The sequence below is a fragment of the Toxorhynchites rutilus genome, chromosome 2 (assembly GCF_029784135.1).
Source record: "Toxorhynchites rutilus septentrionalis strain SRP chromosome 2, ASM2978413v1, whole genome shotgun sequence".
NCBI classification, from domain to species: domain Eukaryota; kingdom Metazoa; phylum Arthropoda; class Insecta; order Diptera; family Culicidae; genus Toxorhynchites; species Toxorhynchites rutilus.
The window spans coordinates 208,851,146-208,878,560 of NC_073745.1; the positions used below are offsets into that span (position 1 = coordinate 208,851,146).

At 37.3% G+C, this 27,415-nt stretch overlaps 1 protein-coding gene across 5 annotated transcripts in view; it reads right to left on the minus strand.

The window, feature by feature from the left end:
• The window catches only part of LOC129764431 (uncharacterized), a 379,755-nt gene that overhangs the window by 179,444 nt on the left and 172,896 nt on the right, over positions 1-27,415 (minus strand). For all 5 annotated transcript variants that reach the window (XM_055763501.1, XM_055763500.1, XM_055763498.1 and 2 more), the window contains exon 3: positions 25,412-25,553. In XM_055763501.1, the coding sequence (XP_055619476.1) occupies positions 25,412-25,553 (142 nt within the window). The remainder of the gene's footprint in view (positions 1-25,411; positions 25,554-27,415) is intronic.

Genomic DNA, 27,415 nt, shown 5'->3' on the forward strand with positions numbered 1-27,415 from the left:
TTTCACATGAATATATTTTGAAAATTCCCAGAGGAACTGGCAGATTATTTTCAGTAACGATTAGTTATTTCCACATTTTCCTCGATACTGGAAGCCCACCAGTGGTTAATGCCAACTCGATAACCACCTGTTAATAGCACTTGATTGAAATATATTTGGTCACAGTGTTACATGGATAGAAAACATTCAATTAAACTCTTTCACATGAATATATTTTGAAAATTCCCAGAGGAACTAGCAGATTATTTTCCAGCAATGATTAGATCTTTCCGGAACTTTCCCGATGCTGAATGGCATCCTAACGGAAAGGGTTCTGCGCGTGTATGTGTCGATCCTTCGCCGTCCACCTCCTCCAGCACGTTAGGCAACGATGTTGTCTTGTCGATGTCCTCACGAAAAATGAATTTGTCTCACCACCAGAATATCGCTTAAGTATGCTTTTTGGGTGTGATTGAATCGAGAGAAGGTGTGGTTTACGATGGCAATTTGGAAGGCAAACTAGAGGGGAATGAACTCTCTGAGCTCGGAACTTTCGGCGACTGAGCAATAATCGATTGCGGGCGCATACAATATTGGATACGGAAATATCCTACTGATGGGGAAGAATAATCTTCTGAAGCTATCCTGTTAATTGCGATTGATTGAAAAACCACAAAACCAAATGTATTTGGTCACAGTGTTACATGGATAGAAAACATTCAATTAAACTCTTTCACATGAATATATTTTGAAAATTCCCAAAGGAACTGGCAGATTATTTTCAGTAACGATTAGATATTTCCACATTTTCCTCGATACTGGAAGCCCACCAGTGGTTAATGCCAACTCGATAACCACCTGTTAATAGCACTTGATTGAAACATATTTGGTCACAGTGTTACATGGATAGAAAACATTCAATTAAACTCTTTCACATGAATATATTTTGAAAATTCCCAAAGGAACTGGCAGATTATTTTCAGTAACGATTAGATATTTCCACATTTTCCTCGATACTGGAAGCCCACCAGTGGTTAATGCCAACTCGATAACCACCTGTTAATAGCCGCGCGTGTATGTGTGTGTAGCGATGTCTTCCCAGGGAACCGTTTGTGGCATCACTCTCCTCCTGATAGATTCCCTTCTGGCCTAGGGTGCACAAACAGGCTCTTGGTGACACCGTTCATCCGCGCTTTCATGATAAATAAAGAGCTTCACCGCAACAGCGACAACATGCTCCAATCGCTGTTCAATTAGAACTGAGTGGATTTCCGAGCGCCGCTCGCTTATATACCGATTGGTGATTTCAATAGCCTGTTTTGAAAGCAATTTTAAGACTATTGAAACAAGTTTTTGGATCAAAAAGTAACAAGTATATAACGCGTAGACATTTTATCTTTCGAATGAAGTGTTTATCATACCATTTCGTTCAGTTGTTTAGGAGCTATTAACGCTCAAAATCTCGGTCTCCGGCGTAACGCTTTCGTTTTCGAAACTTTGATTTTACACCCCGGTATAGAAATGAAAGACGTAGTCCTACGTCAAAAATTAGTACAAATGTAAGTGTAAAATTAGATAGGGTTGCAGTTGTGTTAAAAATGACTTGATATATGAAATGATTTATTTCAATTTTCATAAATAAAAACCAAGGTGTGTTCCCGCTCGAGAACGGGTCGTTTGGTTTAAGCTGTCTGTTTTGTTGTGTTCAGTTTCACCAAAGAAAGGTTTATACGACGAGAAAAAATTGGAAAAGTGAAGAAATATTAGAAAAAGTGATTGCTCTACATATAGTATTAGGTGTTGTTAGTCCAATTAAAATTCGTATTGGGTTGAATAAACACTTAGAAAGTAAAAATCATAGAAGAAAATTACCTTTTCCATTCCAAATATGTTTTCTCTATATTAAAGTAACATGTTTTTACTGATGAGAAAAATTGATAATTTTGTTCGGTATTGGTAATTATCTTATATTGGTGAGTTTTTTTTTCTCGATTTCACCCATACATAACACATTTCATCTAGGATCACAGAGGGTTTTCATCATATCTCGTTCCACTTCGGTATCTTTTATCTGATACGCACTATCCAAGGATTGTTTACTATTCTTCTGTCATCATCACTCGGTAAACACTGGTGAAGTGAACAAACAATACCCAACAACCAAACTAAACGGCCTTTCTCAGGAGGTCACCAAATCATTATCAAAGAGTTTAGCGATGTAATTCTTCAAACATATCCAAAATCAACAGATAGCCTAACGGAATCCTACGTGAACTATGCGGTCGTATCTCGGACACAACCCTCCTGTGACTTTTTATTTTTATGTCATTTGAATCAACAATTAAATTCAGTTATAGTGGAGGCGATCTGGCGTAGTGGTAACAACCATGCCTCTCACGCTAAAAGTCACGAGTTCAATTCTCACTCCTGACATTCTTCCGAAAATGGAAGTAAAAGTGATGAACCAGCCAAATGAGTTGAAAGTCACTATAATACAGATAAAAAAAAACAAAAAAAAATTCAGTTATATTACATAAACATAAAACATACATAAAAACTAAAAATAATCTATAATCAAAAATTATACAACTTCATATTACATGTAATATGTGTATGTAAACATACCTAATTTGTATGTTGTTTAAGTTATTGTCTCGTAAATATTTTTTCACTTCTATACAAATGTGATTCTTGAACCAATCCCCAATTTTTTTTTTGCTGCTATAACGAAACATTTTAGGCCGTAAATCGAAAACGTGCCTGAATTGAAGAGGGCCGTTATAGCGAAATGTCGTATAAAGAGCGGCCGTATAGCGAGGTATGGGTGTATCATACCGATATCCGCTATATCGGTTGTTTCATATGCTATACATTACAATTCTCTGATCCCTAAATTGTTTAAATTTATAGAAAATGGAAGGTTTCCCATTTTTCCATATATTTCCAGACAACAAGACAACAAACAACATACTCGATATTTTGACATCCTGGACCACAATTACACAAATTGTTAGTAGTTAGACTTAAACGATAAAAACATGAATTGAGCACAAATTGATTGGACAACATACAATATAATACAAAATAAATGCCTATTATCGGTAAATGGAGAATAATTCACTTGACGCATCAACTCACATTATGAGCTAACGTCCGAATTTAGGCAAAAAGATTGCTCGTTGCGTCGAGGAGGAAGCGAGTGGATAGTGCAATCGAAAGAAAACATACCCAATTTAATCGTCAAATTGTTAACTTTTTTTACTATATTCACTGTTCATGTTTCAAGCAAAAAAAATCTGGATAATTTTCCTGTCTAATGATATATAACACAACATGTGTCGCAAGAACCATTTTGAGTAATATGTGTTTGAAAACTCTTTATAAATCGTTACATTTTTCGTAGAGTGACCCCCCTATATGAAATCAAAGACATAGTCCTATGTCAAAACAAGAAAGTTACCGGTACTCCTACCACATCCGTTTCTGCCCGTTTTCAACTTATTTGGTATAAATAAGCCATTCGCGATTAATATCACACCACATCTAACGATTAATCGGAGCAATATCTTTGCGGGCGAGAGTCAAGGCGGGAACGGATTATCTTTTATAAGACAGTTGAAGGAGAAGTATGGAGTAGAGTTTTTTTTTCCACAAGGGTCTTTCTCAGGGCTAAAGGCGAATGAACTGAATAAGCTTAAAACCAAATGTGGAGTGGAATGAATCCACAGTTGCGTGCTCTGTCGAAATGATATATAATAATAGGGTATAACAAATATCTTCATTTATAAGACTGGCCATGTTATATTGTTTAAGCGCGAAACATTCAAAAAACGAAAACGAAAAGTGCGACTTTTTTGAACGACAGTAAAAGATTCGGGAGTACTTCCTGACTGTTCAACAGTGTTGGTGGAAAAGCCATTTGTTTTTCACAATTCACGAAAAAACTTGTTACTTTATTACATAGAATACATATTCGAAACGGAGAAGTAAATCATCATTCATGATTTTGACGTAGGATTTATGTCTTTCGGGAACATATGGGGTACAAACGAAAATCGAGCGCATCGCGAAAATTGTCCTATTTCAAACGCTTGTTGCCCAGTCATTTCATAATGGATTGATGGGAATGCTGCGTCAAGCGAACTGGACACTCCATAACAATTTATTGCATTGATGAAAATAATATACACTCGACAAAAAATCAGAGGAACAGAGAGCGAAGTCGACAATGTTAAAAGATTTTTGACATGTTGTAACATCGTGAAAAATCAAGGCATACAGATAGGATATACATCATTTGAAAGCTCCAACATCCAGGTATTAGAATATTCTACGTACATATTTTTATCTTTATGTGCGTAGGTGAAGTGGGTAACAATGTTAAGAAGTGATGAAAAATTGATTTTTTCAAAGATTGTTGTGCAGACCGGAATATGTTTCCCTAAAACGTACTTTTAAACTGAGAAGCCTGGGCAAATCGTCATTTCAGATACTAGAGGTGAATGAAGTTTCGCGGTTCGAGAACTATGTAAACATGAGATGTGCGATCATTCAGAGGGAAATGTCTAATACAATGATCATTTGACAATTCTTCCGTTCACATACTTTGGTAGTACTAGGCGTATCAAACGTAAAATTCATCAAATTTATTTGTAATGAAGAACATAATCTATTCCAAGAATTTCGATGCATTCTAAAATAATATTCAAAGTGGTAAACAAGTGGATTGCGTAATATAATTGCGTAGCACTACGTCGAAAATATGCGGCCGTGTCCTAGATACAACCCCTTACATTTTTTACTAACCAGCTCAATAACAAACTCAATAAACCTTATCAACTATTTTTCATTTGGTTCCTTGAACGTTCCTGTTCTTCCATACAGAAATATTTCTGTTTGAATGAAAAATTAACCCTTCGTATTTGATGATGAATAATTCAAGAGGTAATGATTACACCGCAAATCGAAAGGCAGTTTTGAAAATTCCAATAAATTCTGTATAAGGTTAACTTATTGCTTTGACAAAAAAAAATATTTAAATTTTTCGCATCGATTTGAAAAAAGTACCAAAAAACAGGGTTTTGCAGTGTTTCGGAAAATCATCGGAAATGTTGCAAATGATGTTAGCAGGTAAATTTTTAGCCTAGTGTATCCCTGAAACACCTGTGATCGTTTCATATAATAATTTTCAATAAGTCGCTACGTCACAGCACTTTTCCGCATCAATGGAAAACAGCTTCAATTTGTCCGATCTTCAAATCAGACTCCAATCACGCCGTTGAAAATTACCGAGGCATTTCCATTCTATGTTGCGTGGCAAAAGTATCCGAAAGACTAGTTCATAACATTTTATATACCGCATGTCAACCGATGATATCTGAATATCAGCATGGCTTCGTCAGTAAACGATCGTAAACGACTAATCTGATGACGTTCACTAACTTTTTATCAACGGAATCGAGCTCAGACACCAGGTAGATGCAATTTACTTCGATTTTTCGAAAGCGCTCGACAAGGTTCCCCACGAACTTGCAGTAGCGAAGCTTAGTCACCTAGGTTTTCCGTATTGGATGTGTGAGTGGTTGCGTTCCTACCTATCTGGACGGTGGACGTATGCAAACATCAATGGCTCTCACTCTCGATATTTTTCCATCACATCAGGGGTGCCACAGGGAAGTGTTCTTGGGCCGCTTATCTTCGTTTTGTTCATAAACGACCTGAGCTTTCGACTGAATGCTGGAAAACTGCTCTATGCCGACGATCTGAAAATTTATAGATTAATAACATCCCATCTTGACTGTTGCGCGCTTCAGGCTGACGTAGAGGAGCTACGGCGGTGGTGTGAGGATAACGGAATGGAATTGAATATCAAAAAATGCAAAACAGTGTCGTTCACCCGCCGGCAGTCTCGAATTGAATTTCGTTATTCAGTCGGGCCTGAAACACTAGAGTGTGTTGATTCCATTCGCGACCTTGGAGTCGTCCTAGGTAACAAACTAAGGTTCAATGAGCATATCTGCGTCACTACCGCTAAAGCGTTTGCTGCCCTTGGATTTGTTCGTCGGTGCACCAATAACTTCAGAGGTGTTTACGCAATCAAATCGCTATTTAGTACGCTCATTAGTACGTAGCATTTTGGAGTATGCTGTCTGCGTGTGGTCTCCGTTTCACAGCACCCAAATCACACGAATGGAGAGAGTACAGCGTAGTTTCATTAGATATGCTCTCCGACAACTGCCTTGGATAGATCCAGACCATCTCCCCGACTACTCGAGCCGCTGCAGACTGATCGCGTTGGAATCGTTAGCTTCTAGGCGTGCCAACCTTCAAAAAATATTTGTGTTTGATCTGTTAAATGGAAATTTTGATTGTCCATCCTTATTATATAATGTATCATTCTATGTACCATTTCGACAACTACGTGAGCGAGATCTATTGTTTATCAATCGCCATAGGACTTCCTACGGATTCCATAACCCCTTAGAGAATTGTTTCCGTGAATTCAATAGTGCTTGTGCTGTGTTCGATTTTAACGTGTCCAAAACTGTCTTTAAATATAGGATTAAGAATTTAATATAAGGATTCAGTCTGAGGAATTACAAACAATTCGAGACGGTGATGAATAAATAAATAAATAAATAAATATATTGATTCGTTCAGCGGTATTTTTAGCCAATTTTTCAAAGTTTGGAGTAAATTAGAGGAGCATTTCATCGCAAATGAAATGGAATCGGGGTTGAAAAATGTTTTGACGTAAAATGTCTTAAAAATAGCATGAAACGATAAGATTTACTATTATCTCAAAAAAATTGTATCTCAGAAATCGACTTTTCAGACGGAAAACGGAATCCCAGAAGTCAACTTTGATAAAAAAAAATCGATATGACAGTAAATCTGACCCCCCATATGGATTTAAAAAAACTCAAACTTGGAAGTTTTAGTGACACTAGTAAATTAAGATTCAATTGAGCTAAAATTTTGCATAGGGGTTTTTTTCGCGAGAATCAACATTTTGCAAGAAGTCTCGTTCCAAAATTCGAACGTCACTTTACTCCTACGCACTCTACCATACCACAGATGGTCGAATATGGAGTGTTTTGTCTGGAGTTGGACTGAAGCGAAAAATATCGAATTTAGGAGGAAATTCGTCCCTTCTTACCGTTTTTATCATCTGAGACATTCTCAAAGCTCTCCACTCGATGAGTTCGATCAGAAACTTTTTACTTTTTTTTCAATTCCTGGTGATTTATTACATGTTAATTTTGAAGATCTTTGGAAAATTTCATTCACATTTAGTTTTTCAATTTATACCCCCAATATAAAAGTCACAACTCTACGTCAAGGACAGTGGAAAGTTAGTAGAATCAACCATCATCAATTACTTCTGACTTCTTGATTTTCTAATCCAATTCGATCGGTGCGAAGTTCGCGTAAATCCACCAGGAAACGATTGAGCAATAAGCACTCAAATTGGACAGCCTTTCGTAATGCAACCGATTTTAGGTTATTTAATTTGTCCTGTCCTCCTAATATGTACCAGGAAGACATTATCCTACATCATTTTTTTTTCATTTTTCTAAATCAACTATTAATTTTGCTGTTGAAAAACATCGCTTCGGAAAGAAGATGATCTGTTTGATAGAACGTTCCAAATAAATAGGTTCTAAAATTGGTGTTTTGGAAAATCCTTCTTTTATGTTTACGCTCGATAAACTAAACTCACCTTTGGTATTAGTATCTATTAAGCAGGCATTCGAGTCGATCGATCAAAGAAAAATAGAATTAGTTTTTTTAGACAGCACATAACAAGTAATTTACTAGTGTCAAACCGAATTGCTGTTTCAATTTCGCTTCAACTTTGCACTTTGTCGTGAAATGCCCTATTTGTTTCGTCGCAAACCAGACAAATTTGACTGACTCGAACAAGCACAAATAATGCTACAAATCGATTTGGGATATCATTGATGACCTCCTGTCGTTCCAGACGCGTCCCCATCGTCCCCGTATATAATATACAAAAACAGTATTATTCCATTTAGGAATAAGGTTACGATGGATAGAGGAGTTTCGTTGCCATGTTGATCTTTGGATCCCAGCTGGCAGTAAAATGAGACATGATATCCATCATTCTGTCAATAGCCGCTTCTCTTTGCATTTTCCTGCTGTCTCTCAACACTCTGGTTTATGTCTCAAGGGGAGGAATTTTCAGGCGACTTTTCGACTTTTCGCGACAGAGGAATTTTGCCTCCCCAAAGTGGTGTTATTTATTATGCCCGTGATAGCATTTAGCATTGTACTTGCTATAAGCACTTATAATTCCATTTAGCGAACCATTCATGAAGTTTATGATGTGCTACGAGATTGAGGAAATGTTCTCTGTCTGTTATTGTTGGCTGTTGACGAATTCAAAGCCTGCACAAATTGAGATGAGTGCATCAGTCTTCTTCAAACTATGATAAACATTTACCTTTGCACAAAAATGAATGCGGGTGAAAATAACCATTCCTACTTTGATTGCGCTTATATTTCTGGCGCTGTTAACCATTTAACCACGTGCGCCACACTATACGAATATGAATTTGAATACTGTTAGCACTTCTATGAATTAATTTGTGGAAGTGGAACAAAGAACTTTACGCTCAAGCTGAATATTTGGTACAATTGCAATTCCCTTGGTTTCCATCGGTTACATTTTCTCGAAAACAAACTACTATTCATGTTCCCGTGTAAAACTGTTCCTCAAACAGCCAAATGCAGGAAGGACTACCTCCAATGTACGACGTGGAACAGGTATCGGGAATGGCAAAATGAATGCTCTAGTTTTACCAATTCGTAACCGTATATTTTCCCGTAACGTTCCCTTAGCAAAACATTTGTGGCATGCTCAAATATTCCCACCCATTCATTATTTGCGTAGTGGCTCGTTGGTCTGTTTGCATAGGGGAGATGGGGGTAAGACGGACATGTAAAGGAAAACTTCAATTGTATCTTAGGAAACTCATGTTTTCAAATAATTTAAGCACTTTCTTACAGTTCAATATACTGGTTTTCGAGATAACTGGCCAAATGTTTTATAAAAATGTGTTTTTCCATGTTTTTTACCGAAATTAAAACAAGCCGAAAAGTACAGGTTCATAATATAAGGACAAGAAAAGGACAGGTTCATAATATACGAAGCGTAGAGGTTTATCGCTCGCGAGAGGAATAATTTCACTCTCTACCAGTGTTTGTGCGTCCAATAACTGAATTCGAACAAAAAGAGAAAGCAATATAAAAAAGAGTTAAATCCCTTATTCCCTTCACTTTTCATCATGCATTGGATGTGATTATGGATATGACTGTCCATTTCACCCCCCAGTGCAATTATTTCAAAAATTTAAATTTACCACTTACGAATGAATTTACTTTTCCGTACATACCTAATATCGCTTCTCTGTCAACTCACAAACCGAAATATAACCATCAGCGGATTCAATTTTGCAATTAAACCACTCAAAATGCTCAATATCGAAGCCGCAAAAGTTACATCCACACGTGGAATCATGTTCGATTTTCGGTTTTTGTTTCTCTATTCCACTTTTGATCAGTATTCATTGTCATAGGATGGTTTAAATATTGCAGTATGGCATGTGGAAGGGTTTCCCATCAACAGAAATTTGAAATTCATAATGCAACTATACAAATCAACCACCTGTCCATCATACCCCCACTGTCCGTCTTACTCACGGCTCCCCTACAAGTTGTTTATGGATTCGAGTAGGAGCGTCAGCATATTTAAGTAAGCTCTCCTGAATGATTCGAAGTGCTTTGTTTCAAGAACACCCTCGGATTCTTTTGGGATTCATTTGATGCGTATTTACGTTGTCTTTCGATACGATGTTTTTATTGTCATCAAGTGGTGACTGGCATTTATTTGCACGACGTATATAAAACGTTTAACACGTTGAGTGCCACGGTTTTTTCAGCAATTGTATGGACATTTTTAAACGTATTAGGACCATCGTTTTTTATCGTAGTGGAAGGTATTTCTGTTCGAAAGGAAAGGCTTATGAGCTTATATGCTTATATTATTTACCTTTGTTATCATATGTTATACTGTCAGTCACCGGTGACTGAAGCGGCAGTCAACGTGTTAAAGGGAGTTTGATACGCACGTATTGAGGAAACAAGAAGAAGCGATCGAAGATTGTGAAAAACGGAAAGCGGAAAGCGGAACGACAATCTCTCAATTCTTCAATATTGATATCATTGTAAACTATCACAAAGTTGAAAGAAGAGAAGAAACGCGGAAAACTGTTTTTACTTAGTTCAACGTGCACTGATAGAAAATAGCATCAAGTATAGCGAATAGCAAAGTTATCGCCAGCACTCTACCCTCAATCAATTCTTGACACATTCTTCCCGGCTGATCGTCGGTATCGTTTGAAAGTTTAACGAAACTTCCCCCGATAGACGCTCCAAAAACATGTGGAACACATAAACTTTTACAGCTCACTTTTTGGTCGTTTCTTCAATCGATGCGAATAAAAAAACTTTATTTTCCACGCAGACACTTGTCACGTTTGTTCGTCTGACATCTGAAGGCTCACACGTATATATTTTATATGGCTCAAAGGACAACAAAAAGACTGGCTAGTGTCAATTCAAATGTATGATTTATATAGGCAATAAATCGTTCCCACAGATTGTTGCTGTCGGGCAATGGGGGGATAAGGAAAAAACGAAGGAAACTTTTTCCGGATCCTGAAAATTGTGGAACCTGACAAGAAGAACTCCATTACAAATTATTTGTCTTGTTGGTGTTTGACTGCGAACAATGGATTATGATAAATAGAATACAACCTATTCGATTTTTTACTTCGAATAGTTATTGATGGCAGCCAGGGTATTCATACATCGTATCAATCAACATGTTGTGCGCTAAGAGCTGCTGGTAAATTTAGTCTCGGATTGAACACAAGCAAGAACATCAATGAAGCTAAAGCTTCAATAGGAATTGAGACTTACTGTTCATTGTACTACAGTGTTCCTACTGATCGGTTCTAAAATGTGTTTACAGCAAATTGTTTGCAAAGTTCATGGAAGGAGTTCCACTTATTACGAAAGTTTTGGTACGATACATCACCCAACCTTCAGCTTTCTTGATCATATCCAGATGTTTATCAAAAAAATATAGGAGGCTGTGTCCAAGACACGACCACATTGCTGACGTAGAACTACGCTGTTATTTTGTTCAAATCCTTCGCTGTGTGCTCTTCTCAACAGAAGCCCTTTTTATTAACATCTCCGGTCTCGATTAGTTTAGCTGTCATCCTTGGTGGAGATAGCTCTGCTACTGTCATGCGAAACCAAATCACACACAAAATTACTGAACAATTATTTTCTTGGTGAGCCGATAATAGTTTGATGATCCCCCACACAATTGTATAATTCAGAACATTAACACGTTAAGTCCCGACCGAAATAGGAGACCGACAATGAACTTTTCGTCAGGCTCGTGTCGGTTCTAGCGAATCGATGGGGGACTTTTCTAAATATCATTTTGTAACTTTGTTGTTGCCTTTCCCAATGCCGACACTCTCCGAAAGAAAAGTCTACTGTCGGTCCGGTGAGATCGGCGCGAAAAAGATGTAAAATTCAGTGTCAGTCCCTAGGGACCGACGCGGGCATAACGTGTTAATGGAATGGCGTCAGTTCAGACGTTCCCAGAAGATAATGAATTGTTAGCTCCACACCAAGGAGAAGTAGTGAGTTTTAACAATTTGGATGCCTCGTCATACCAAGTAGTAGATCATGAACATACTTCTCGCCTTACCTCAACAACTAAATGTAGTTGAAATGTTGATATACTGTCAAAATTACAACCGTATGAAAAGTCCACTTAAAATGGAAAAAATCCAAATTAATATTCTGAATTCTAGTTTCTCGATAATTATGGCCACAGAGACAAGTTGGGATGATAGTGTTAGAAGCGAGGAAGTATTCGGAAATCGTTTTAATGTCTTCAGAGATAACCGTAATCTCACAAATCCCATAAAAAACGAAAGGCGGCGTCCTTATTGCTATTGATTCATCAATAAATTCAGAACATATTTCAACAAGAGAATTCGACAAGTTTGAGCAAGTGTGGGTCAAAGCACTTATTGCGGGAGAGATACATATATTTGCATCTGTTTACTTCCCCCCTGATCATGCTCAAATCAGTTGTTATGAGAAACTCTTCGAAGTTACTGAAAATATTTTATCTTCCTTGGCACAAGAATCAAAAATCCATATATATGGAGATTTCAATCAACGAAATGCGGACTTTATCACTGATTTTGACAATGAATTCATCTTGCTTCCAGTTGTTGGTGATAATAAGACTCTGCAATATAGTTTTGATGAAATAGCTGGTCTTGGGTTGAATCAAATAAACAATGTTCATAATCGACAGAGATGCTTCTTAGATTTCTTGTTGACAAATATGACCGAAGATTTTTGTGTGACTGAATCATTAACTCCACTTTGGAAAAATGAAAGCTTCTTAACAGCTATCGAATATTCCATATTTATAGATAACACCCAAAAACCATTTCATTATGTATTCGAGGAAGTGTCTGATTACACTAGAGCAAATTACCAATCAATTAGGTGTAAGCTTAACTTTATCAATTGGAAGGATGTGTGAAAAACATTGAATTAGCAATGACGACTTTTTACTTTGATCAATGAAATTATAGAGGAGGAGATATCAACAAGACGAAAAAGGAGAAATGTAAACACAAAATATCCGATTTGGTTTAATCAAAACATAAAGAATCTAAATAATAAAAAAACAGAAGGCACATAAAATTTATAAGAAATACAAATCTGACGCAAATCTAGAAAAATATTTCAACATTTGCGAACAGCTCAACTCAACTCATAGAGTCTATCCCGAAAAGTTTCTTTAATGACATAAAAACAAAATTAAAAAGCAATGGTTTTCCATCACGCATGCACCTTGACGATACCGTGAGGAATGGCCCAGAAAAAAATTTGCAACCTCTAAAGGGTGTGTCACATCAAATTGCATCACGGAAAAAACGATGTAGAAATTCACCCAGTAGACCGATCCTTTTGAAAATTTTAGACAGTAAAATAAAAACTATTAAACAACTTATGGCATTTTCTTTTTATTCATACTTCGAGCCCAAGCCCGTATGCTCGCACCTTCCTCTTTACCCCGTCCATAAGGTTCTGTACAACGTCAGGTTGTAGTTTTTTTTGAACAGAAATTCATTTTCTCTTGAAGTCCGCCTCCGATTTGACAACTTTTGGATTCTTCCGGAAGGCCTGCTTCATAATCGTCCAATATTTCTCTATTGGGCGAAGCTCCGGCGTGTTGGACGGGTTCATTTCCTTTGGCACGAAGGAGACCCCGTTGGCTGCGTACCACTCCAACACGTCCTTTGAATAGTGGCACGAACCGAGATCCGGCCAGAATATGGTCGGGCCCTCGTGCTGCTTCAATAGTGGTAGTAAGCGCTTCTGTAGGCACTCCTTAAGGTAAACCTGCCCGTTTACCGTGCCGGTCATCATGAAGGGGGGCGCTCCGCTTTCCGCAAGAGCAGATCGCTTGCCACACCATGTACTTTTTGGCAAACTTGGATAGTTTCTGCTTGCGAATCTCCTCCGGAACGCTGAATTTGTCCTTTGCGGAGAAGAACAACAGGCCCGGCAGCTGACGAAGGTCCGCTTTGACGTAGGTTTCTTCGTCCATTACCAGGCAATGCGGCTTCGTCAGCATCTCGGTGTACAGCTTCCGGGCTCGCGTCTTCCCCACCATGTTTTGCCTTTCGTCGCGGTTAGGAGCCTTCTGAACCTTGTATGTACGCAGGCCCTCCCGCTGCTTGGTCCGCTGGACGAATGAACTTGACAAATTCAGCTTTTTGGCGACATCCCGGACCGAACTTCTCGGATCACGTCTAAACTGCTTAACTACGCGCTTGTGATATTTTTCACTGACGGAGCATCCATTTTTGCCGTTCTTCACCTTCTGGTCGATGGTTAGGTTCTCGAAGTATCGTTTTAGTACTCTGCTGACCGTGGATTGGACGATTCCCAGCATCTTACCGATGTCCCGATGTGACAACTCCGGATTCTCGAAATGAGTGCGCAGGATTAATTCACGACGCTCTTTTTCGTTCGATGACATTTTTCCAAATTTACGAAAAATTGACAGTGAAGCATTGTCAACGTGATCTATACACTCTTATCTGATTATAAGCGAAAGCTGAAGATATAATTCCTAAAAATTAAATTTCTACAGCGTTTTTTCCGTGATGCAATTTGATGTGACACACCCTTTATGCAACATTCTTTCAAGAAGTTTATATCGAAACAGCTGAGGAGGACCGAGATCGTGACTTCTTCCCATTTCTTCCAGAATTTCCATGTGATGTTGGATTCAGAAAACTGACTTACACTGAAATTTTTGACGCATTTAATAAGCTTGATGTCTCGAGAGGGCCAGGTCCTGACGGAATTACACCGGTTTTTATAAAAAAATTGGCATCTGAATTAACTCATCCACTTTTATGGCTTTTCAATAAGTCATGGGAATCAGAAAGGTTCCCAAACACATGGAAAAACTCTTTTCTTGTACCTATATTCAAATCCGGTAATAGATCTGATGTAAGAAATTATCGTGGAGTAGCAAGTAGCAGTGTTAAGGCACCGATCTACGCAGATGATATGAAGCTGTATATGAAAATAAAGAATGAAGACCACTCTCAAACATTCAAAAATGAAGTTGACATAGTTTATAATTGGTGCACTAAGAGTTTATTACAGCTCAATGTTACGAGATGCACTTTGATGACTTTTACAAAAAGAAGAACACCATTGAACATTGACGTTAAGCTGGGAAATCAACCCATCAGTAGATGTCAAAGAGTAAGAGACTTAGGCGTGGTCTTAGATTCGAAACTAACCTTCGTTGATCATTATAATACAATCTTCCATAGAGAAAATAATATTTTTGGCCAGCATATTTAGTCTACGCTGGTTTGACGAAATAAATAAAATAAAAATTTTGATTATGTAACTTGTTAAAATCGTCTTTTGGATTAAACGGATAAATTATCCAGCGAGCTCTCTTTAGTTTTTTTAGTTTTAAGTAAGTAGTGTTAAGTAGTATTAAGAATGTATCGGTCTACAATTTTGATTGACGACAATAAATAAATAAAAATATTTAAATAAAAAGTTCGATGTAATGATTGCAATGCCAGAGACATCAGCGAGTGAGTAATTTGGTCGCGTCCACAGCTCAATCCGAAACGAAGACATGTGATGACACAAAACAAGGAAGAACAAACGATGTTTATTGCTTCGTATCTAGAACGATACTGAAAGTTTGCCTCAGTGAGATCCATTATTTATGCTCTAGGTAAATATTCCCCTTCGTTCTTCTTCTTCTCTTTTTTGTTCACGGAGACGTTGCTCATTATTGACGGCATGGGTAGGGAAGCTCACAAATGACAATTGTATGGGAAAATGGAAATGCTTCTAGTTTTCAGCAATTTAAACCGTTTACACACCATGGGATTGTAATATATAGAATAAAAATCAAATCTTAGAGAATTTCCGATTCGTTTGGTATGTAAATCGTCAAAATCCGTTCGCGGCAAAAATAGTTATTAACGTTAACTTTATTTCATGTTTTCTGTTTTGGCACCCTTAATCAAAGACGTAGTTCTACGCCAAAAAAAACTCTGGCACAAGCGACAACTTACTTTCTTCAACCCGTATTCTAACAATTTGATAACAATGATTTTTAACTCTTAAACAATATTAAATTATTTTTTTTCGAGTCACTATGTATTGAATTATTGGGCCTGATCACGAACGTCACTTCACGGTGAAAACGAAGTGAATTGCATACAACGTTATTACGGCTGCCATCGTGTGTGTAGAATCCGGAAGAGTTCATCCGTCGTGACAACTTCGATGAACTCGGTGTTATTATGAATATCACGATACTGTCACTTCACGGGGAAAAACAAGTATATTTGTCACTTGTGTTTTAGATGGAGAAAGCTAGTCACACGGAAAGGAGTAAGTTTAATTTCGGATTTATTTATCTTTTTTGCTAACATTCGTGTCTTGCTTTTTAAGAAAGAAAAGATAAACAAACAGCAATTTACCCGCTTGGTGGCATTTTAAGAACGAAATCCTGACGTATATAGAGGACGTAAATTTGTTTATGGCGAAAGGTCTGATTTCGATTGTCCTAAATGAATAGAAATTTTTTGTTTCTATTTTAAGGATTAGACTAACAGAGAGTTGCAACCCCATAAAATGGCAATGGAAGTCACTGGCCACTGACGATCATTATGGTTGATTATGCATAATATTGATTTGCTGATATTTTGAATATAAAATAATAACTGTAATGTTTTCCAACATTGCAGATCTGGTTTTTGTAATTTAAACATTCGCAATTGATGGACAAGACCCGAATTAGGACGATAGTTACACCGAATAAGGCCATTGATCTTTTGTTTTTACGTAATAGATATTTTCAACAATATTGTTTTGAAGACATACTTTGAATGAAAGAATTTTAAAGTTTCAAATAAGGAAAAAATGAATCTATCATTGCATAGCTTTTAAAATAATATTTTTTAAATTATTCTCTAGTGCTTTTTCCATAGTTTTGATATCCGTCTAAAGAAAATCTGAATCCTCTCTGCGTTTGTCAGAAAAACTCATCAGGTGTTTCATGTGAAAATTATGCTTCTGACCGACGGTACTGACCAGTTTCTGTTTAAATAATCATATCAAACCTCATGTCCCGTATATCAAATTACACGAAAATGTGAAGGATAAGAGGATTAAACTTCAGAATCCCATATGGGAGTAGCTTAGATTATACTGATCATGAGATGGATAAATTCGGGTTTATTCTGAAATATAGAAGATATTATTATTCATCAAAACTGTAGAAACGGTTGTTAAAATATGATTTTAACGTTGACCTATACTAAATACTTCTAACTATTCAAACGAGTGAGACAGAGCTGAGTACAAGAGTATGCAAGATTTCGATTATTAAACTCATGATAGTCATGCTTTATCTCTAGAGTAATTTATAGAAAGAGGAAATAAAATTACATTCCCATATGTTCAACAACTGCATCATTCAAGAGCAACCAAGTATTCATCCTAATCTTTGAACCAGCGTTTGATTCAGCAAACTAACACACCAAGCAAATGATTCATGGAATGATTCCGAATTCGTATGTTCATTCTAAAACATACGTTGAATTAAATGGAATATCATCTCATACACTTATTAATTTTACCTACAAAACGTTCAAACGTCTGAAATTATGTAACCAACATAACGTTCAAACGCCCGGAATTATGCAACTGACATGTCTCTTATTAACTTTCACTTCACGGAGTTTATTTTTACACGCAACTGTTCGTGACAATGATGATAGACACAAAAAAAATTAAGTGAAGTGTAAGTGACGTGAAAGCGTTTGTGACAATAATGTTCGTGATCAGGCCCATTGTTTACATTAGAGGTTCACATAACAACTTTGCGGGCACGGGGATCAAAAGTCGCTTTATCTTGTCATCGAAAACAAATTTTAATTGTCAACGTTCCATTCATATGTATAAGCTTGTTAGCAGATAACACCAACGCAGACACAACTTTTCGAGCATTACCGGGTTGCGCTCCATTTGCATTCGCTGCATCTGCTTGCCACCATAGACACTCGGAACGCGCTAATCTCCAGCCAAGAGCGATAACTATATGCAGCATGCACAATAAATTTAACCTGTTGTGTATACCATTTGCATATAATTTTCATTCTACGTTCGTTTTATCTCAGCCTATGGTTCATGTGAGAAGCATTCACAGACTTGTGATAATACTGAATCAAAATGTGCAATCGCAAATTCATTTTTATAGCACATTTATAGTTTTCTATAGCATAATTTGTTAGAATTCACATTTTTACATCTATATTTAGTTCCATTTCCCGACGTTCATCACTTGTTCATACAGTAAGCCAAAGGATATTTATCTCTATTTTTAATTTTTAATTAAAGTTTTTTGTTCTTAATGTTCATGTTTTTTCGTTGAGATATTGATTTTAAGAGTGAATCTTGAACATTGAATTGGATTGAATACAAATTGCCATACCCTAACTTTAACAATTTTTCCGTGACAACGAAAGAAATGTAACCGCAAGCATAATTTTTATGAAGCAGATTTTTTCGCATTCGTAGCTACCACACTAATATTTGGTCTAGATATCATAAGATCATTAGTCCTATAACAATTAAGTTTTATCTTGAGGAAAAAATTTATTCTGTGAACGGTCCACTATTAACACGTTGAGCCCCGATTTTTTCTTGCTACGCTTTCCATTCAGTCCACATTAAGAATATTTGCACAATATAAGTGTCGGTCCCCACTTCCAAAGATATTTATTGTGTAGAAAGAAAATAGTCAGTAATTCGTCTAGAAAGTGGTCACATATCGTAAACATTCGAAAACAAACAATTTAGTTTTATATTTCCTTATTTTGTAATTGTCAGTCCCAGTGATCAACGTTTTTCTAACGAAAAGCTCAACGTCAATCTCTAGGAATCGACACGGCTCTATCGATGTTCGTGTGTGATTGTCCTATATCCTTATACTCTCCTTTTCTTTCATTGCGAGTAATTGGTCCCCTCGCTATAAACAGTAGAATAAGTTGAAATGTAAATACACAATTGGTATACGAATAGATTTAAGAATTGTGTTTGATCATCAACTTTGTTACAATCTCCTTATGTCCCATCCTTTTCCTAGAATAAATATGTCACACTTCTAAACTCGAGTCAACCGAGAGTAATCGGTTTTCTAGCTTACTAACCATAGAATGAAGAAAATTGTTTATATACAGTTTTAAAAATATATTTAAGAATTCCATAAAACTTAAGTAAATGAGCCTGTAAACATAAACGAATTATAAAAAAAACTAGCTGACACGGCAAACGTTGTTCTGCCATATGAATTATTTCTCGTGAATATTTTGGTTGTTAAATAAAAAATCCATATAGTATCATAAGTGTTTTCGAATGTTGTGGAGCAATTCAGATTTTCAGTGCAAATAAGCATTTCATAGCATATCTTCCCGAGTATGATTACGGCCCATTATTTTAAAAAGATCACACGAATATGTGGGGATGGGATCTATCACATACTGAGGAATGTAGTGCTGCCGACGAAAATAAAAATAAACAAACCATCCATTGTCTTTATTCAATGAATGTAATAAATGTAAAAGGTCAAATGCTAAAGATATGTAAATAATTGCTTCTCGATGTAATTTTAATACTTGAAAGACATAGTCCTGACCCTAACATAACTATTTTTCTTGACCACCTCGCGTTTCCGTCGAAACTTTATCCATGATATAAAATTATTATCAGACACAACTTTCGTTCAAGATTTTTCCCCAATTGCAGATAATGTGTTACTCTTTTACATACAACACATATTTGATAGGGAGAGCATGTTTGTTACACCCGAAAATCTATTATCATTTTCGCTTCAAATAAGTGTAACACGAAGCTAAGTGTCGTTTATGACGAATTGTGTGGCAAAATTGCTACATTTGCACAACTCGGCTGAACTTGAGTGGGACGGATCTGGAATTCTCGATGAAATTACACCTCTGGGCATATTTTGCCAACTAATCAAACCAAAAGTGGGTGTATGAAGCAAACCTCGCTTTTACCTTTCAGCCGAATACATCATACAACGTGTGAGATCGAATTCGTGTAATGTTGTGATAAAGCTCATCAAAGACATCATTGCTGTAATGTCATGAAAATGCATTGCGTTTTGGCCAGGCAATAGCAAAGGCTGTGTCGGAGTTGCTCATGATAGCGTCTCGTAAGAGAATGAATACTTCGTAGGAATCGCAGCCGTTCGCTCTCTACCTTCGAGTAAAGGTCGATAATGAATTGTTGCGACAGCCCACGACATCGTAGAATGACGCTGTCCTGACCACGTCGAGTCGTCGTACAATACACATAAAAATCCATCGAGCTCTCACCACTCCCTTTTTTTGTTTCGTCTCCTCTAACCGCATGTTCATAAGTATTGATTCAAAATGAGAATTAACGTTCATAATGAACGAAGTAATTGTGGCGAGATCTCGTTGTTTAATGTTTATGCAATATCCGTCTTGTCTGTTCAGAACGGCCGGGGAATTTGTTCTTCGAATTATTGTTCCTTCTTCCGAATCACAAGTTCTCGCGTCGTTCGGCAGTCGATTACCATGATTCCAGTAACGTCTTCTTCAGCAGCATGCGCATTCGATCAATAGCGTGATTATCTTTTTCCAATCCGAGCATAGGATTTGAAAAAATTTCAATAATTTATTGTACTTATTCAAAAAGGCTTTAAGCTCGCCGGTGATGCACCTGGCTTTAGGCGAATTGAATATGAAATGTGTGGATGAAAGTTCGAAGAAGCGGATGTAGCGCCATCTGTCATTCAACAACGTATATAAATTCGTTGTGTTTGAGAAACAAATGACAATTAAATTATTTGGATATTTTTCATACATAAATACTAAAATCGCGATTCAAAATAGCGGTAAAAATTTCGTGTTATTTGTATTTTTGAAGCCAAATTTGAGAAAAAAAAATTCAAAAATAAAAAAAGAATGATTCAGATTTTTTTGTTCTACATAGAACCGCCCTAATCTGTATTGAATGTAAAGTAATCGGTACCCTATCTATATGATATATAGTTTACGATCTATTCTTATGTCTACCAAGTTTTTTGTGCATAATTTCACAGAAAATGGTCGAGCCGTTTCGAAGGAGTTCGACCACGAACATCGTGACGAACATATTAGGCTGTCAAAAAAGTCCTGCGGTATTTTTTTTGAATTTTCATTTGTTCATAAAATTAGTTACAATCATCTGTTTTAAGTCAAATATGCACCGTTTTGTTCGATGACTTGTTCCCAACGAGATGCCAACTTCATGATATAATATAATATAATATAGATATGGCCCTCTTTAATCAATTCCAATTATGTCATGTTCAACCCAAACACTGACATCATGACTTTATTCGCTGATGGAGTCGACCAAGCCTTCATGGGGGCAAATTGGTTGTTGGCTGGAACATTTGAGTATTGCGATGAATTCATGTTATGAACCGACACCAATAATTGCCATAATAATTGTTTGAGGTGTAATTTTATATCAACACTTGATTGAAATTATGTTTTTCATTAAAACGTTCGTCGCCCAGCTAAATTCAGTTGTATATATCAACCTCATCACCTCTATATTACCGTCGAAAATTACCTGAGAGCAAACAGATCGCCATCGCTGAACAAGCACCCAACAAATTTTCTGGAATCCCTCTGATGAATTCTCTCACTATACAGTATCACGGGTCCTCAAATCAGTCGTGAAGGTTATTTAACATGACAAACACGCAGTGATGTTCTACCCTCGAATGTTTGTTATTCATAGTGAAAGTGTAAATAATAGCAAAGAGAAAAGTACTGAAGATCTACCCAGTTTTGGTGAAGAAATAATAAATTAAAAATTCAAGACTTTGACCTTGCTATAGGCGAATAATATTAATTAACCATTGAAGATGATTATTTGCGTAATAAAAAGCAGAACGAGTAATAATACCTTCCATTTTTGAGTTTTTGTTGTCAATATCATCTCTCATTATCCCGTGTTTTTTTTTTATTCGTGAATATCGCTTAATGAGAAGGTAAATAATTTGTTCGTCCCTTTAAAAGAATAAGGCGTTTCTCGTCCAAAATAGTTTGAGAACCTCTGGCCTAGAGCGACGCCGGATTAAAAAAGCATAAAATCTGTCGCATGATAAATTGCGCCTCGTCCATACGTTACTTGCTCGTTGTTGACGGCCCAAATGGGAGCGCGCAGATTACTCAAGCCAATGAACCGATTATAACGCGCGATTTTCGTTAAGATACTGCTTGATATTTTTAATTTTTCTAATAATTGATTTCAAAACTGTGTATCCCAGTGTAAATGATGAGTAGAACTATTTCCAATTGTTTGATGGAACAATCTCTGGGATCAAGAAATGATCGAGCTATAAACATTCACAACCTTTGATTTTTTCTCACGTGCTCACACATTTTTTTCATGACACACTCTCTAACTTCCTGTTAAACGTATCACTATATAAAAATATCTAGGGTCATCCCCAAACGTGGGAATGGTCTTCGTAGCCAAATTGGTTGCGTGTTCGCTACTAAGCGAACAATCATGAGCTCATAATTCAGGGCCCCTCAACTGATGACCATCTTTGTGTGTTATTCTAGCTACTATGTCCACTCAACAATCATCATGTGACGGTAATCCCAGTCCCTTACCGCTCATACTCGGTCATTTCGGTCTGCTGCGTCGGTAATTGGTGCTATTTGTAACACAACAATGGAAGCCTCATATCAACAGTCCCGCTGTGAGCAGTCAAACTGTGAACATTCGAATAATAGAAATATTCTTACGCCGAAAAAGGCGACATGTGATGTGTATCGATGGAACAGGAATACTCTTACGCCTATAAATGGTAACAGTGTAATATACAACAAAAGTTATCTTAAGTTAAAAGTTGATGGGTCTGAGCCTAGGGGCACGGACGGGATCTTGACATAGGACTGTGATTGTGTGTAGTAATTGCATTTAAATTGAGTTTTTCATTGTTCAAAATCTGTATTTTTTTCCCCTGGAAAAACCGTTCCTGTACCGTACCGTACAGGAACTAATACTGTACTAACCGTACTTGTATCGTTTCGACGGGTTAGATGACATAACGTGGTAGAATTCGGTACCGAATTCTGTTCAAAAATGTACACAAAAATACCATTAATGCCATTACTTCCCTTTTTCATCTGTTTATTCAATCATGCAGAAGAAGAAAAAGAGTCATGATGTATCATTTTTAAACACAAGTCTAAATAGATAAGACCTACATAAATATAAGCCTGAGTCAAATCAATCTATGACTACAAAAATATATTATAGATAAAAATAGCATTATCTCCTTCGTTACCACGTTGTCCGGAACATTGTTTGTAATAACTTTATAGCCCTGTAAGATCGCGACTACTCAAGCTCTTATAATCTGATTAACGTTGGTATACCCTTTCGATCTTCTAAATCAGCAGCCATTCAAATTCATTTATTGCATTTTCACATAACCAAACAACATACTCGATATTATGACATCCTGGACCACAATTACAAAAATTGTTAGTAGTGAGACCTACACGATAAAAACATGAATTGAGCACAAATTGATTGGACAACATACAATATAATATCATCACATACCATAACTTTCCCCAGTCTTAAGGGAGAGCATGGCAGTCACGCTTACCGCTACATCAACGGCGCTAGCAGCTTATGAATAAAGTCGGGTTTAGACGTTATCAGTTACTCAGTTTCGAGTAAACGCCAAGCAATCCGAAGAATTACGAACGCACCCATACCTCGAAATACCAGCCGGGCTACTTTTTGTTTTTAAACGGGCGGGTACATACAAATCGAATGTCAAATTTCGTGATATGGGTGCGTTCGCAATTTTTCGGATCGTTTGACGTTTACTTGCACCCGAGTAACTGACCACTTCTTCACCCGATCTAAGGATCCAACTCGCTTTGAATAAGACAATTGGAAGCGTCGCCTCAGTTTAAAGAATGAAACGAATGCACGTGAACCGGAAGGGGCGTGCACAAATGAGTAAAAAGAATTTCTTCATTGAGCGGTAAAACATAGCATCATAATATTGAGCCACCGTGAATAAGAGGTAATGGTAGATATCAAATGGAACTATCCTTACGTAAACCGGAAGTAAAAAGTTGAGTGTTGCTCGCTTCCGGAAACCCGTAGTTTTTTCCTGCAATTTCGTAGGTTACTGATAGCTGTAGTTCGGTTTCCCTCATGAATCTTCTGTTGCTAGAAGATTCCCTTGTGATTAGTACACTCTACTGCCGATGCACGTGCAGTACCACTGTTGGACCTAAGAAGACAGGGAAAGACATTCACAAATCGCTGCCCGTAAAAACCCTGTATCGTTGTACCGCCTGGTGAGCTCCCCGTTACCCAACACGCAAAATTCACGTAAGAATCGTGATAAGGTGCGGCACTAATTTCCTTCATAAGCACTAAGCGCCGTTACAAGCACTAATTACCGTTATATGCTCTGAGAGAGTATAAGAGAGAAATGTGAGCTGAGGGCAAGATGTGATATTTGCACTGGTATTTTGTAAAAAACCGCGTTAATTGGAAAATCCACGTAAAAAACTCGTATTAAAAAACCTTGGTGTAGTAGGTTTTTTATAAGGTGACGGTTTGCCAATGATGATAGTGAATTTTAAGGCTCTGTTGAATTTCCCCTGACGCATATATCATTGATATACGACAAAGAATAAGCCAATGGTAGCATAAAACCTTCAATAACAAATGTTTCCTTTTACTCATTTTTTTATAAAAAATCCATGCATTAAAGACATACCTTCAAAATGTGTAAGCTTTAAACATCACTCGATATATCTAGATTATGAAAAAATATAATCTGTGAAACAAATACAAATACCGATTGGTATGTTTAATTAAAAATCGATTATCTTTACAGTTGCGGGGACCATTGGTTTTCCTATACTCGTGCCAACCTTGCAGGCTGGCCTCTGTGCTATACTTCTATGATTACGTCAATTGGAATGAGGCAAACTCAACCATTCGATTAGGATATGTATGAATTTACCGTATAGTTTTTTATCGGCAAACGGAAATGTTGCATTCACATCAGTTACATAAAATTCAATCGAATTACTTCTAGAGAATTTGTATTCACAAACACAGACGACACGGTATGACTAACTTTCATCCTACTTATTTTCTATTTACGAACAAATGACAATTGACAAATATCAACCAGCTAAACGAAAACACATGCGACCCTGTTTTATTCGACTAACACGAAACAACAAGCCGTATGTGAGCAGGATAATAAGAGGATAATAATCTAAACGGTACACAACATTTCGAACACGTTTCGCTCCATTCAATGTCAACAGAGGAAAAATTTTATTAGGATTTACGCTTGTCCAAAGCTGTGTATCTGCAAAAAGCTTTACGTCTAAAAAAGCTGTTTCACGACTAAAAAACGGCGAACATGCGAGGATTGGGGAAATCTGGGTTTTCCACTATCACAACGGAAAACTGAAAACAATAAAGGGTGAGGGGAGAATGGAAACACGACAATATTTTCATCGACACAACGCGAGACATAATGGCAATACGCGAGCGAATGTTGAATGCGGGGAGGGAATGCGTCACTTGTTTTTTTTTTTTGAGATGAGTTTGCCCCCAGAAAGCGTCGGATTACCTCGCATCGGTTGGCTTGTAGGTAACATCATATTTGTCAACTGGCATCGTGTGTGTGTCCATCGATGTCTGCCATGAAACCCGGACCGAGGTTGGCGTGAGGAACGTTACGGTTATGTTCTCCGGTACGTTGGGAATCGATCCTGTGAATGGAAAGTGAGATGTTGGAAATTAGTGAAGGTTTTTTTTTTGTTCAGACAGGTTAGGAATCGAACAAAGGAAATAAATCAGACAACAAACTTTAAATATTGAACCATAACAACACTTTCTCTGCATGCCAAGAAAATTCTCCCAAAAGCACACTTCAGAGAAGCAAAAAAAAACGAAGTTTATCAAATTTCACCAGCCATAAATTCTTCCCGCGTCGACAAGTCAATGCTATGTGGCAAAGGCCTTTAAGCCATCGATACGTGTATTTCACTTTTGGAAGGAGGAGCAACCTAGAGCAAGATTCATCTTCAAGCATCTTTGCATGAACAATTTGACTGAAGTGAAATATTCCAGCTTCCTCACCACCAGACACACCACCGTCCCAAAGGAAGCATCTCCCACGTCGTTCCATGCGAGATGATTGATGGATGGTATGTATATAAGCGTGCACAGTGTATCTTATATCGGCATGTCAGCGAAAGAAGGAACACAGTTCAGTGCCTCCTTCAGGTGAGTGAGAATCTCGAGGGCAGTATCGTTCGCTTCTCAAGTCAGATTTACGTCAACACACGGACAAAAGTAATGTTCAATCCCAGCTGAGGTTGCTCCATCAATCCAGGATTGAATTTTCATGCATAATATTAAATTGAAACTCTTTTGATCCGTACGACTTTTTGATGAATTTAATGTTTTCATTAAAACTAAATTGTTCATATCTCCATCGATTAAACGACGGAATCCGTTTTTGCACATCATCGGCCCGAAGCACCAGATGGGCCATTGTGGGGTGGCCATAAATAAAATACCCATAATTCGGATCCTCTGAAAATCAGGTTTTTGGTACAGTACCGGTATGCGAGCGTGAGGATGAGGACGACGGTGTTTGGATGGATGGGATGTTTATTCTGATAACACACGAAAAGCGACGCTAGTGTTGCGTAGCCGCCGCTTTCGGCATTCCTGTCAGGCAAAAGGGATGTTGCTGGATTGAAGGAGTACTACCCTCCGAAGTATGCTGGCCGTGGGAGAATGTTTACGACAGCGTGTATAGCAGAAATAATATGCTAACGAGAATTTAATGATAATCACGTGCTGTCGATTGGCATGACGCATTTTCTAGCGGCGGTATCACGTTTTTGCGGATGACTAGAGGCCTGGAAGTTTGTAAATAAACATCTATACGTAAAAAGTCCCATATGGCGGAAGACTATGTATAGTTCTGATTTTTTATAGTAATCACGTACAGTTCTTGATACGAAATCACCAGCGGAACATTAAATGATTTTAATGAACAATCCTTTGTAAATTATTTAAGATAATGCTTGGCAGTCATGTGTTTGTCTGTTTAAAAATGAGGCGTCGGTTTCATATGACTTTTACGAGGCGCTCAAGGTTACCATATGATGTTTTTCTTAAGGCAATATCCTGATCTGGAAATTTGAAAAAAAATCCAAATTTTTGACGTAGGACTACGTCTTTCATTTCTATACCGGTGTGTAAAACCAAAGTTTCGAAAACGAAAGCGTTACGCCGGAGACCGAGATTTTGAGCGTTAATAACTCCTAAACAACTGAACGAAATGGTATGATAAACACTTCATTCGAAAGATGAAATGTCCACGCCTAATATACTTGTTACTTTTTGATCCAAAAACTTGTTTCCATAGCCTTAAAATTGCTTTCCAAACAGGCTATTGAAATCACCATTCGGTATATAAGCGAGCGCCTCTCGGAAATCCACTCAGTTATAATTGAACAGCGATTGAGGTACCATCGAAGGAATGAATGAATGTTTCCCTAACACAGACTTCAAAACCATGGAGTCTGGGGAAACTGGCATTGCAAAATAGATGCAA